The 12,295-nt window shown below is 41.0% G+C and overlaps 1 protein-coding gene across 1 annotated transcript in view; it reads right to left on the minus strand.

The window, feature by feature from the left end:
• The window catches only part of CWC27 (CWC27 spliceosome associated cyclophilin), a 240,656-nt gene that overhangs the window by 181,833 nt on the left and 46,528 nt on the right, over positions 1 to 12,295 (minus strand). Inside the window, exons 7-9 of the mRNA XM_075839140.1 lie at positions 7,198 to 7,267; positions 4,479 to 4,558; positions 3,064 to 3,103 (exon numbers count right to left, since the gene is read on the minus strand). Coding sequence (XP_075695255.1) covers positions 3,064 to 3,103; positions 4,479 to 4,558; positions 7,198 to 7,267 — 190 coding nt within the window. The remainder of the gene's footprint in view (positions 1 to 3,063; positions 3,104 to 4,478; positions 4,559 to 7,197; positions 7,268 to 12,295) is intronic.

Genomic DNA, 12,295 nt, shown 5'->3' on the forward strand with positions numbered 1-12,295 from the left:
TTTGTATCACTACACCTCCAATTTTGAATTGTGAGGTGCACATGCAAAGTAATCTGGAGAAGTTTAATAAAGAGTATGAAACCTGGGGGAGGGAAATCAGAGGGGTTTGTGGCAGTTCTGCCGGTCAGGGGCGATAAGTGGAATAACGATAAGAGGGATGAGGGTAGGAAGAAGGAGTAGATTAAAGTGGAAAGGGGCCAGAATGGCCGTAGCCATAAGGTCTGGCCGGTGGTAGGAGTGGAGCGGGAGCAGAATGTGAACCAGCCTGAGGAGCAATGGTTTGTTTCTGCATTGCCACAATAATGTCTCCTGTCTCAGAAATGGGATTTGGGGATGCAAAGAGGTCCATGACAGCAAAAACCACTGGGACACATGGCCACCATCTGTCCTATGACGAGCTGCCAACGTGGTGCCACTAGTCTTCGTTGACAACCCTCCAGATCATTGATAGAGCTTCCACCTCCACATTCTTTCCTCGGTCTCTGGTTCTCTGTCCCTGGTTCTTCGCGTCGTCTGTCCGGGAGGTGTCATGAGGGGAAGGGGTGCGGGGCCAGAAGATTCAGTGGCCGACTGTCTACTTGAGGTGGGGCTGTTTGTGCCCACCGAAGATGGCCCAGTCTGCTCCTCTTCACCCCCCGACCTCTAGTTCCGCTGTAGAACGGAAAGATTCTTGGGGGTCACTCTCACTATGCTGCAGTTCCTTTTGCGTAAGCGACAGCTCGGTCTGTTGAGGTGGTACATTGCGGAGATCTGTAAAATAAGGGGAAAAATAACACACAAATGAATATCACTTCTTATAAAGATTTTGCCTCAATGCACCAGAAACCATACTAGAAATACTGGTATGCCTGCTAAAAACAATAAATACATTACTAAATGTCAAGGGCAACAAGAACAGATTTCAAAGTATGGATTTTACTGAATTGAGGCTTCCTGTTTAGGGTGCCTTCACATGTTGCAGTCACACTGTGAGCAAGTTGCTCCAGCTATGTGTCTGAAACCACGCAAACAAAGACGGTCATATTTTTCAATTGGACTGCAGCTAAAAGTATATCTATTAAGCCATGAAGTAAAATGCCATAAAATACCGAAGTGCAGCCATAACTACATAAAGGGAACCGGTCACCAGCATTACACCTATTAAACTCTACTCACCGATTGTTGGCCGCTGCTGTCATAAGTTCATTGCGTTTATCCCCGCTCCTAAACTCCTCAGACCATAAATAATGGTCTGCAAACATTTTGTGCCTTTTATGGTAATAATCCAGAAGTCTCGTTCGTTCGTTCGTTCGTTCGTCTTCTTATGCTCGCTCACCAGTGAAATCTTGTCTGAGATAGCGCGCATGGGCCCGTCACGTATGGTCCGACACGCTTTCTGCATCACCCGGGCCTTAAATATAGATACTGCGCATGCGCCACCATGGTGTCCTTTTGTGTGCACGCGCCAGAACATCGATGCGCAAGCGTGGGATTTCGTATGTGCTGGGGACAGACGAGGAGATGTCAATCAAAAGTAAGGAGGCGGGGAGATATGACTCTTATGCTCATTAACATATGGGATGGAAACACTAAAAAACGGAATACTAAGGGTACAGAGCAGACTAAGAAGATAATTATAGGTTACATAAAAATGATTTTTCACCCACTTCCACCAGATATTGCTGGTTTAGCAGGTGAAATGCTGGGGACAGGTTCCCTTTAACTGCAGTCAATTAGAAAAATTTGCTGATCTGCTTGTCTGCGCTACATCATGTACACACCTCTGCCGCGGTGCAGGCGCAATATGTCAATCAAGAAATAAAATGTTACATTTTTTTTCAAAATAAGGTACTTGTACCTCTCGTCGACTGGATCCCAGATCATCGGTTGGTCCACCACCTGTAAACCGGTGTGCAAAATCGTAATTAATACATTCAAAAATATCCAGAAAATAGCTATACAATTAATCAGTCTAGAGTCTACTTACTAGCATTATGAGACAGGAGACATTGATGCCCATCCATTAATACCATGCCATTTTGCTCCTAAGGCAGGGGTTGGTGGGCTCGTATGCAGGTGTTGGTGCATGTAAAATGGAGGCATTTCTTCTTCCTCTTTTGTCACTTTCAAATCATTGGCTTAAAATGTGAACCTGCGGATTTGAAGCAGATACGCAGCGGATCCGCAGTAAAATCCACAACAAATCTTCACCTGAGATTTTAATGGACCCATGCAAGTGTGTGGGGAAAATCCACCTAAAATTTGCGACGATTCTGCTAAATAAATAGCCATGATTTGGCTTTAAACCGCACTTCATGGCAATATTCAGACGGATTCCACACTAAATATTTATTTAAATCTCATCTACTTTGCTGGTACTGTAATATCCTGCAGCTTTTTGGCAAAACGGAGACGGAAAATGCACAGTGTATCTGCCACATGTGAACATACCCTTAGATACGGTATGTTCAGGCGCTACTGAAAGAAACGGACTACAGCAGGGATTGTTTATTAGTCAATATCCACAAGCTAGCCACAGAAGTGTGTACATCCAGAAAATACACCGAGGAGTGAAAAAGGACTAAGGAGGTAAAATAGGAGATTAAGATATTATAACAAATGGAATATTTTCAAGCTTGTCTAAAGGTAAACAACGCCCACAAATCAGGCTGCAATGCACACAAGTACTCATGTCAAGATGCTGCCTTTTGCTTTTGCCATTGCTCTATAGTCAAATATTAAATTTGTCTATAGAATTTTAAAAAAAATCATATATTATACCGATACTATACAAAATAACATTTTACAATTTCATTTTTAAAATTCTGAATTTGAAAACTTTTAGCTGAAGGTAAAATTGACCAATTTTAGAGTGTTTTTTTTTTTTACACGCGCTGAATTTCCAAAGAGCCCCCATGAGTTATTACCAGATTGCATTCATATGATAAGGCACAAGTAGTCCTTTTTTACCTCAAAACTATTTATTACCTTTTAATTTTCTAGTGCTACTACTAGCCGAGCAATCAAATAAAACGTACAAATTCTAAAGTTACCATGGCAACGGGAAAAAAAAATTACGCTTACCTCATTACTATCACTGTCAGGCTGTGCAGGGCCTTTTGAGCTGTAAAACAGATTTGAAGTACATTGTTTTTTTTTTGTCATTGGCAGCAATGAAATATTACTGTTGTCTACGACAGAAGGACATCGAAGGATATTTTTGAACTAAATCTTATTTTCAGTATAAATCGTATCGGAGGACTGGAAAATAAGAAGCATTTTATCAAACGTAGGCGGCTGTGACATTTCAGAGGTAATTTTTTAATGTTAACTAAAATGATTACTCAGGAGTAGCAGGAATGACAAAAACAAACTAGAAATGGAGTCCGATTCGGTTGTGATGCTCAACATTTCTCAATATCATTATCTAGCTTGATATAGTCAATTTCCATTCCTTTTGATCCAGCATTAGCCACTTAATTGTATTGGACGGGATGGGAAGTAGCCGCTTGCAGAAAGAAATAAGTTTATCTTCGGTGTCCTTGTTCTGCTCACAGCAGAGTTGGTGAAGAAGTGGATCATTTGGAGAAACCAATAACGAAGAACAAGAGTCAATATCCCCAGTAGATCTTGATGGACAGGAATACAAAACAGGACTAGTGGGAACCCAATGTACAACCTTAGCAGCACATTGTCAGTAATTACTTGTTAAAAAGGGGTTTTCCAGGACTAACAAAAAAAACACAAAAAGCAAATCCCCGCCAGCTCTGACTTTCCTGCAGCGATGACGTACCGTTCTTGCATGTGACCGCTGCAGCCAATCACTAGTCTCAGCGGTCTTGTGCCATTCTTGCTAGCATCACCGCTGAGGCTATTAATGGGCTGCAGCCGTCACGTGCAAAAACATAACAAAAAAATTGGTTAGCACATCCTAACAAAATGAAAAATGTGCAGAAACCATACATATTAAAAAAAACAAAAAAAAAAAAACATATTGTAACACGCTAAGACTACCAAATGCACTGTATGTGGATTATTTTCGCATTACTGCTATGTTTACTTACAAATATGAGCCTCTTAGCGCTAACACGCTGCACACAAGGTACCGGCACCTGCACATTTTTCATTTTGTTAGAATGTGTTGACCAATTTTTCTGCTTTCCTGACAATTTTTTTTTAGGTCCTGGAAAACCCCTTTAAACATTGTTTTATACATTCACTATTTATAACATATGCTTATAAGATGTGCTCATATGGTTTTCCGACCTAAGACATTTGTCACACATCTACAGGGGAATTATAGAGGAGAGGTGCCAGTGGTAAGAATAAAGGGCCATTATTAGAAGAAGAAAAGAGCTGGCTTGCCCGGCTAATTCCTTTATACAAGGTTGTCCAGTATTAGAAAAACATGGCCGATTTCTTCCAAATACAGCTGCACACCTGTACATGGGTGGGAGGGAGAATAAGGAAAGAAGTGACACTAAAGTGGCGTTTCTTACTTGTCAATGGCTGGAACGGAGCTTAGACGAGGGTCATCCTTAAGGAGATCATGGCTACTTTTACTCTTTCCTTTCAAGGTCTGTAAAATAAGTTAAATAAACTTAATATTTTAATTATCCAATACACCCTCCCTACAGTGGTAAAACCACTATTATGCAAACTGTACTAAATTACTAGACCACATTAAAAAGGTTGTCCAAGATTAGGAAAAAGCTTCTGTTTTATTGCGGTCCCATTCGAATGAAGAGAGACTAACTGCAATACCAGAGACATCCCATGGAAAAAACTGGTGCCAATTCTTGACAACCCCTTTAACCCCTTAATGACTGCCCATACGCCTTTTTTAGGTGGTCATTAAGGGTACTTATGCCACAGCACCGCCTTTTTACGACGCGATGTCATAAGCCCGGCATGACTAGAGTGGGTGTCGGGCTGTCTAAAGACAGCCAGGCTCCTGCTGTAATGGGCAGAAATCGAAGTGCCCGTTTCCATAGCAGCAGGGGGCCTAATAAAGGTCCGGATGTCTGCCTTCAGCGAATGCCTACTAAAAAATGCCAAAGGCAGCGCCTAATAGAATAACTATTCGTTTTACACTGACCTCATAATACACTGCAATACAGAAGTATTACAGTGTATTACAAAAGCAATCAAATGATTGCGTAGTAAAGTTCCATAGTGGAACTAAAAAAAAAAGAAAGAAAGAAAATAGCTTATTAAAGTTACTAATAAGTAAATGAAAAATGCCAAGTAAAAAAAGAAAATGAAAACCCCGACTTTCTCCTTATAAAAAGCGTTATGAAAAAAACAAAAACTAAAAATGTATAAAATGAAAGCAGCTACACATAATTGGTATTGCCGCGACTGTATCGACCCAAACTATAAAACTCTTAATGATCGCCGTAAAGAATAAATTATAAACCAATGCAAGAAATACTGTTTTCTGTTCATCCTGCCTTCCAAAAAGATGCAATAAAAAAGTCATATGTAGACCAAAATGGTACAAAAAAAACCCCAAAAAACTACAAGTCTTCCGGCAAATAATAATACCACTACATTGGCAGAAAAAAGTTATGATTTTTAGAATATGGCGACACAAAACAATTCCTTTTTTTTTTTTTTTTTTTAAAAAGTGTTTATTATGCAAAAGTAGTAAAACATTAAAAAAATTATATAAATTTGGAATGGCTGTAATCAGAACGACCGGCTGAATAAAGTCAATATGTTATTTATACCACACGGTAACTGATCTAAAATTTAAGACGCAATAAAAAGAACAGCGACATTTCATTTTTTTTCTATTACCTTGCCCTAATTTATTTTTTTTTTACAAAAAAGTTAATAAATTTTATGCACCCCAAAATGGTGCCATTAAAAATACAACTTTTTCCACACAAAAAAAGCCCTCTTGCAGCCATGTCTACAGAATAATAATAATACATTTATGGCTTTTGAAATGCAACGTTTAAAAACTGAACAAATCGCTCCGTCATTAAGGCCCAAAAAATAAGCTACTTACAAAAGGGTTAATGCTCTTTTAACAAAAAAAACAACAACATAATTTGGCACCATGCAAATCCTAAATAATCCAGTTTATAGATTTATGGCATTTTCATCCTGTATAAACAGCAGGCTGGCTTTTATTTATTTCTATTTGTAAGACACCAACATATTCTGCAGCGCTGCATGAAGCCTGCGCTCTCAGGATCCTTTTACATAGAAAAGCAACAAACAGCTACAGAATAATAGCAAAAAAACAGCTGTGAGAAGGTGGTCATATCATGTAATATCATTTAAATGAACGGCAAAATATATAAAAGTGCATTTTGAAAGTTACCAGTTGAGGAAAGTAGCGCAAATGTTTATACGATGGGATCATTCTCCGTTTACAGACACCGGCACCCAGCAGTCACTGCATGACTGCATGAATACTCTCAGCAAGCCTGGGTCAGATCAGTCAGGTAATAAATACACGCTGCCCGAGTGACGAGGCCACGGAGACATTCACTACAGGCAGCCATTGGGAAGAAGAGGATACAAACTGCTTCTATAATATACATACACTCGCACCCGACTGAGCTGTAAATGACTGCGGTCTCAGTGACTTACCAACCATCAACTTCACCATGGAAAACAAAACGCTCACAACAAAGCTAGAGAAAAAGTCGCTCACCTTAAAGTCTAAGTTCAAAATAGGATGTGACTTATGTAACAGATACAACCATGCCACGGAACAGGATTGTAGTTATTGTCCTGTGTGATGCTCCAAATGATGTCCTAACACTATCTGTCAATCATATGACATCACTTCCTGTCTCAGTGACCAGAGTCTAGTCTCCTAACAGACATATCTGTCGTGGTCACAGACAATAATTCAAATAGGGGTGGAGTCTTCACCTATGAGCCAGAACCAGTTATAAAGATGGCGCCAAGGCCTGGGTAAATTGGCAGTACGCACGTTTGAACTGGTGGATTGAATGCAGGAAGTAACAGGCATGAGATAAGGGTTTTGTTGGAATGGTATAAGGGAGTGTTTGAGGCAGAATTAGGCTTTAACCACACATTGTTGCTAAACAGTGGTCTAATCATAAGTAAAATGGACGTTCGCATGTTCAGCTAAAACTGCATGTGATTGGCTAGATTAGTGTGTGTATATACATTAACATTCAGTTAATCCGGCATCAGTTAATTCAGTTGTAATCCAACATACTTCAACATTACCTCACTGACTTTATTAACCTCTTCCTCCTCCTCTTCAGCTTCTTCCCCAAAAGAAAGTAAATTGAAGTTCCTGTAAACAAAGAAATATTAAAGTTAGATGTACCAAGTCTTTTGGATTTGTAAGATCAGATATTTCAATACAAGCTTTCCCTGTTTATTTGAATTATTATTTTTTTGTTTAAAAGGGGTTGTACGATTTAAAAAAAAAAAAAAAAAGAAGACATGACAGCTTTCTTACCGAAACAGTGCCACTCTTGTCCATGGTCTGTGTCTGGTATTGAAAGTCAGTCCCAGTAGTAGGTAACTACTAAGAAATACCGCTAAAGCAGAGGAGAGTATGAACACGTTAAAAGAGAACCGGTCACGTCGAAAATGCTATCCAAACTGCAGGCAGCATGTAATAGAGCAGGAGGAGCGGAGCAAATATATTTCTGGGGGAAAATATAAAGTATAACTAATGTGCGCAAACAGGGAAGGCTGTCACTCACTGAGTAGGACCACCCATTGGACTCCTAAAAGCTCGACAAGCAGAGGTTTTAGAGCAATAAATTACAAACAATACTTAATATTGCCCCACAAAACTAGATCTGCTCAGCTCCTCCTGCTCCATACCACGTTGTCTGCAGATCAGACAACGTGACAGGTTCCCTTTGTAGTGAACCTGTCATGCCTATTGTGCTGCCCTCAGTGAGCGCAGCATAATGTAGTGACAGACATGCTGATTTCAGTGGTCTGTCACTTAACTGCTAATTTTAAGTCGTTTCTCCGGAACTTACATATAAAGAGTCCAAGCAGCATTGGCAGAGAGGAGTCTGGAGTATTCATGAGCTGCCGCTAGCTCTGCCCACTCTTCGTTGATTGACAGATGTCTCACTATATGGCCTTATTTACACGAAAGTGTTAAACGGCCGTCACACGGACCTATGTAATCCAATGTGGCCGTTCACACGTCCGTTGTTTCAACGGACCGTGTGAAGGGTCCGTGAGAGAATAGGACATGTCCTATTTTTTTTCATGCTTCACACGTCCCTCTATGGGGGATGCGTGATATCGCATCCCGCAGCGCAAAGCACGGATGCACCTCGGACATAAAAAAATGGCAGTTTTTCACTTCCGAGATGTGCAACGCTCGTGTGAATCCGGCCTTACGGTGCATCTGTCAATCTGCAAAGGGTGGGCAGAGCTAGTGCAGAGTGGGCAGAGCTAGTGCAGAGTGGGCAGAGCTAGTGCAGAGTGGGCAGAGCTAGTGCAGAGTGGGCAGAGCTAGTGCAGAGTGGGCAGAGCTAACGGTAGCGCATTAATACTCCGGACTCCTTTCTGCTGATGCTGACCAGGTTCTTTACCCAAGTTCCTCAAAAATTGCTTTACATTAGCAGATAAGGGTCAGACCTCTGAAATCAGTCGGTCTATCACAACATTGTGCTGCCCTTAGCTATGGCCACATAATGGGCATGACCGGATCCTTTAATCGTGTTCTGACAAGACACTGAGACAAGTCAGAAAATGTTATCAGTGGGGAACTAGGAGACAAGTCGAGACCTCACAAACTGCTAGAATGAGGAGGCCGTGGAACATTAGCAACTTCTCTTAGAGATTTCTCGGAGACTTTTGCATTTTGCTGCTGCCCACTTGAAAAGATCTTACTTTTATTTACACTGTGCCCTGATATTTTCCGCAGCTATACCGATCATTTGTCTAGGATGTCAGTTCACATTAAATGTAATAGAGAGGTTTGTCAACTCTTCAAAAACACTTGTTTACATCAAAATAAAAAAAAAATTAAAAAAAGAGAAGAGAAGAGGAAAAAAAAGGTGATAATATAAATGCCTTACCAATCATCAGTTATGGGCCATTTAAATAAAAAATGAGACAGGGCAAGCTGCTGCAAATAATTTATGAAAAATAATAATTTACTCAAACCTGTGACTTTTGGCAGAGCTGCTAAAAACTGCCCATATAGAGGAGATTATATGTTTACCAGGGGGCGTAAAGGCAGCGTGTAACGTGAATTATAGGCTTGTTAAATAATCATGAGCAGCGGGTCCTGAAAACACAGCATTTTCCTTTGTGTTTCTTTAATTTGTCTGCTCCGTTCTTATGTAATGAAGTTCTGTTCTCACAATAGCCGACTCCAGGCTTTTAACAGCTGTCTACACCTTGCTGTGACTGCAATGAATGACCCAGCAGAAGAACAGAATCCCCTTTACAAGTAACGGATTATAGCCGGCTGTTCTTGCAGGATGGAGAATGTTACGTATTAGGTTACAGGATCAAGGCCAGGTTCCCACGGATCGGATACGCTGCATAAAACTACACAGCATTTCCGGGCTCCGAAACTCGAAGCATCATTCCGTCCGAAAAACCACACCACATTGTGGTGCGATTTTTCAGGCAGAATTTCCGCAGCGGTAGAAAGAAAAAACACCTTCATACTTACCCTGGCTGTTGTGGCCATCTCCCCTTTGCCGTCCGCTATGGCCTCCCTGGATGACGCTGCAGCGTTCACATGGGATGAAACGTCATCCCAGGAGGCCAGATTGGAGAAAAAAGCAGGGAATTCTGGGTAAGTACAAGAAAAAATAATAATTTGAGTTGCGATTTTTGCGGCGGAATATGCACAGAAAAAGAACAAAATGTAGTTTTTCTCTAGTGAAAGATTGGGAAAACATTATCATGCAGAAAAGCACAACATCCAGACTGTCAAACTATGACATATAATAATTAAATTAAGAATCTATTATCTTTTATTCCAGGATATACTATGTGGACTGATTCAGTTTTGCTTTATTTTCAAGGCCTGCTTTCTTTGACATGCCTGTATATGAAGCTGCAAGCTCTGAGCACAGTGGGCGTTCTCTGCGACGTATGATATCCCCACCCCTTCTCTCAATGCTCTAGCCTGCATTCCTGTGTCTCCTCCCCCCTCTCTCTCACACTGACAAGTAGGTCTGTGCATTCAATCGAACCACCGAAATCGAAATCCAGCGCAATCAATCAACGTCATCTTGCGCATTTCCTTTTTCTCAATTGCATCTTCAGGACGCAGATACATAGTGAATAGTAGAGCAGGGACCTTACGGCTCCCTGCTCTACCATTGGATTCAACTATATCACCAAAAACGAGGCAGTGACGTCATCGTGCCTGTCTGTGCCGAGCCGCACAGACCGGAGGAGTAGAGGGATTTTCTCCACTTTTCGTTGGATCAGGGTTAGGCCAGTATGTATATTATTATTTTTATTGGGCACTATTGGGGCTGCTATTTGGGCTTTATACAGCCTGGAGGCAGTTATGGAGCATTATACTGTGTGGTGCGCACTATGGGGGCAATATATTGTGTAGGGGCAGTGTCAGGGGGTATATTATATACAGCAGTATGCAGCAGGGGACAAATAGTCAATCTTGTAGCATGCAAATAGGCGGGGTGGCATGCCAAATGGGGTGTGGCCTAAAATCGTTTAAGCATAATCGAGGTTTTATGTTCAATTAGTCGTGATTTTGAATTAGGTCATAATCGCCCAGCCCTACTGACCAGATCAGATTTCTGAAATAAAAAATGCAACTTAGGAGTCTCCTCTGGGATATATAACATGCGGTGTGTAAATGGTAACCTGTTCTGACAAATTATGCATCTACAATACTTAGAGGCTCTGTCACCAGATTATCAAATTCCTATCTCCTATTGAATGTGATGGGCGCTGCAATGTAGATAGTTATTTTTTTTAAAAACAAAATTTTTGCCCAAGTTATGAGCAATTTTATATTTATGCAAATGAGCTTTTCAATGGACAACTGGGCGTGTTTTCTCGTTTTACCAACTGGGCGTGTATTGTGTTTTTACCAACTGGGTGTGTATTGTGTTTTTACCAACTGGGCATTGTGAATAGAAGTGTATGACGCTGACAAATCAGCGTCATACACTTCTTATCGTTCCCACCCAGCTTCTTTCACAGCAGACACAGCGTGACGTCACCCACAGGTGCTTCAACCTTGGCGTCGGAAGAGAGAAGACACATCAGCTCCAGGCGTCAAAGAGTACAGTGCAGGGTATGTGCAGGTAAGCATAGCAAACTCCCTAGAGACGAGCATATTAACCTTTTGGACGCCTGGAGCCAATGTATCTTTTTTGTCCGACGACAAGGTTGAAGGACCTGTGGGTGACGTCACGCTGTGTCTGCTGTGAAAGAAGCTGGGTGGGAACGATGAGACGTGTATGATGCTGATTCGTCAGCGTCATACACTTCTATTCACAACGCCCAGTTGGTAAAAATACAATACACACCCAGTTGGTAAAACGAGAAAACACGCCCAGTTGTCCATTGAAAAGCTCATTTGCATAAATATAAAATTGCTCATAACTTGGGCAAAAATGATCGTTTTAAAAAAAAAAACAAAAAAACTTTGCTGTTATCTACATTGCAGCGCCCATCACATTCAATAGGAGATAGGGATTTGATAATCTGGTGACAGAGCCTCTTTAAGAGGAAGTAAGCAAGAAGCAGGGGAGTAATATAGGACTGCAGGGACAACAGATAAGGTTTGTTTGTAGACTGATCATGCAGGCGCATAGCTCAGCATAGGAGCTGTAAACCCCAAACAGTAGGATCATTTAAGAGTTTGTACAAGATTAGAAAACAGCTGCAATACGAGGTACAGTCCATGGACAGGTGTAGTGCAGGTTCTGTAAGACATGTTTTTCAAATACCGTACAACCCCTTTAAGTCATTATGTACACAGTTTGGGGACCGAACGATCGTATTAACGATCATTGGTCCCCATACAGTTTACATTGGCCTGTGTAAAGGAGCTTTAAACCAGCGCCGATCGACCTGTTATTATTGGCTGTGGACACATATCTGCCCACATAAACCTACCGTTATTTGGCATTTCGGACTCAATATACAACTATTGCCTGATAATTTATATGGGTTAAGGAGAGGAAAAAAAAAAAAGCGTGTCTTTAAGGTTTCCAATGTTAGTACCTCTAATTAAATTTCTTCAGAGTACCCCCAAGGCTTTGGTCATACACTGAACTGCACATTAAAAGCATAGCATAAGGACAGCACAGGTGCGCATTACATGGTGTGTACATGTAGCATA

The sequence above is a fragment of the Rhinoderma darwinii genome, chromosome 1, assembly GCF_050947455.1.
Source record: "Rhinoderma darwinii isolate aRhiDar2 chromosome 1, aRhiDar2.hap1, whole genome shotgun sequence".
In the NCBI taxonomy this organism is placed as follows: Eukaryota; Metazoa; Chordata; class Amphibia; order Anura; family Rhinodermatidae; genus Rhinoderma; species Rhinoderma darwinii.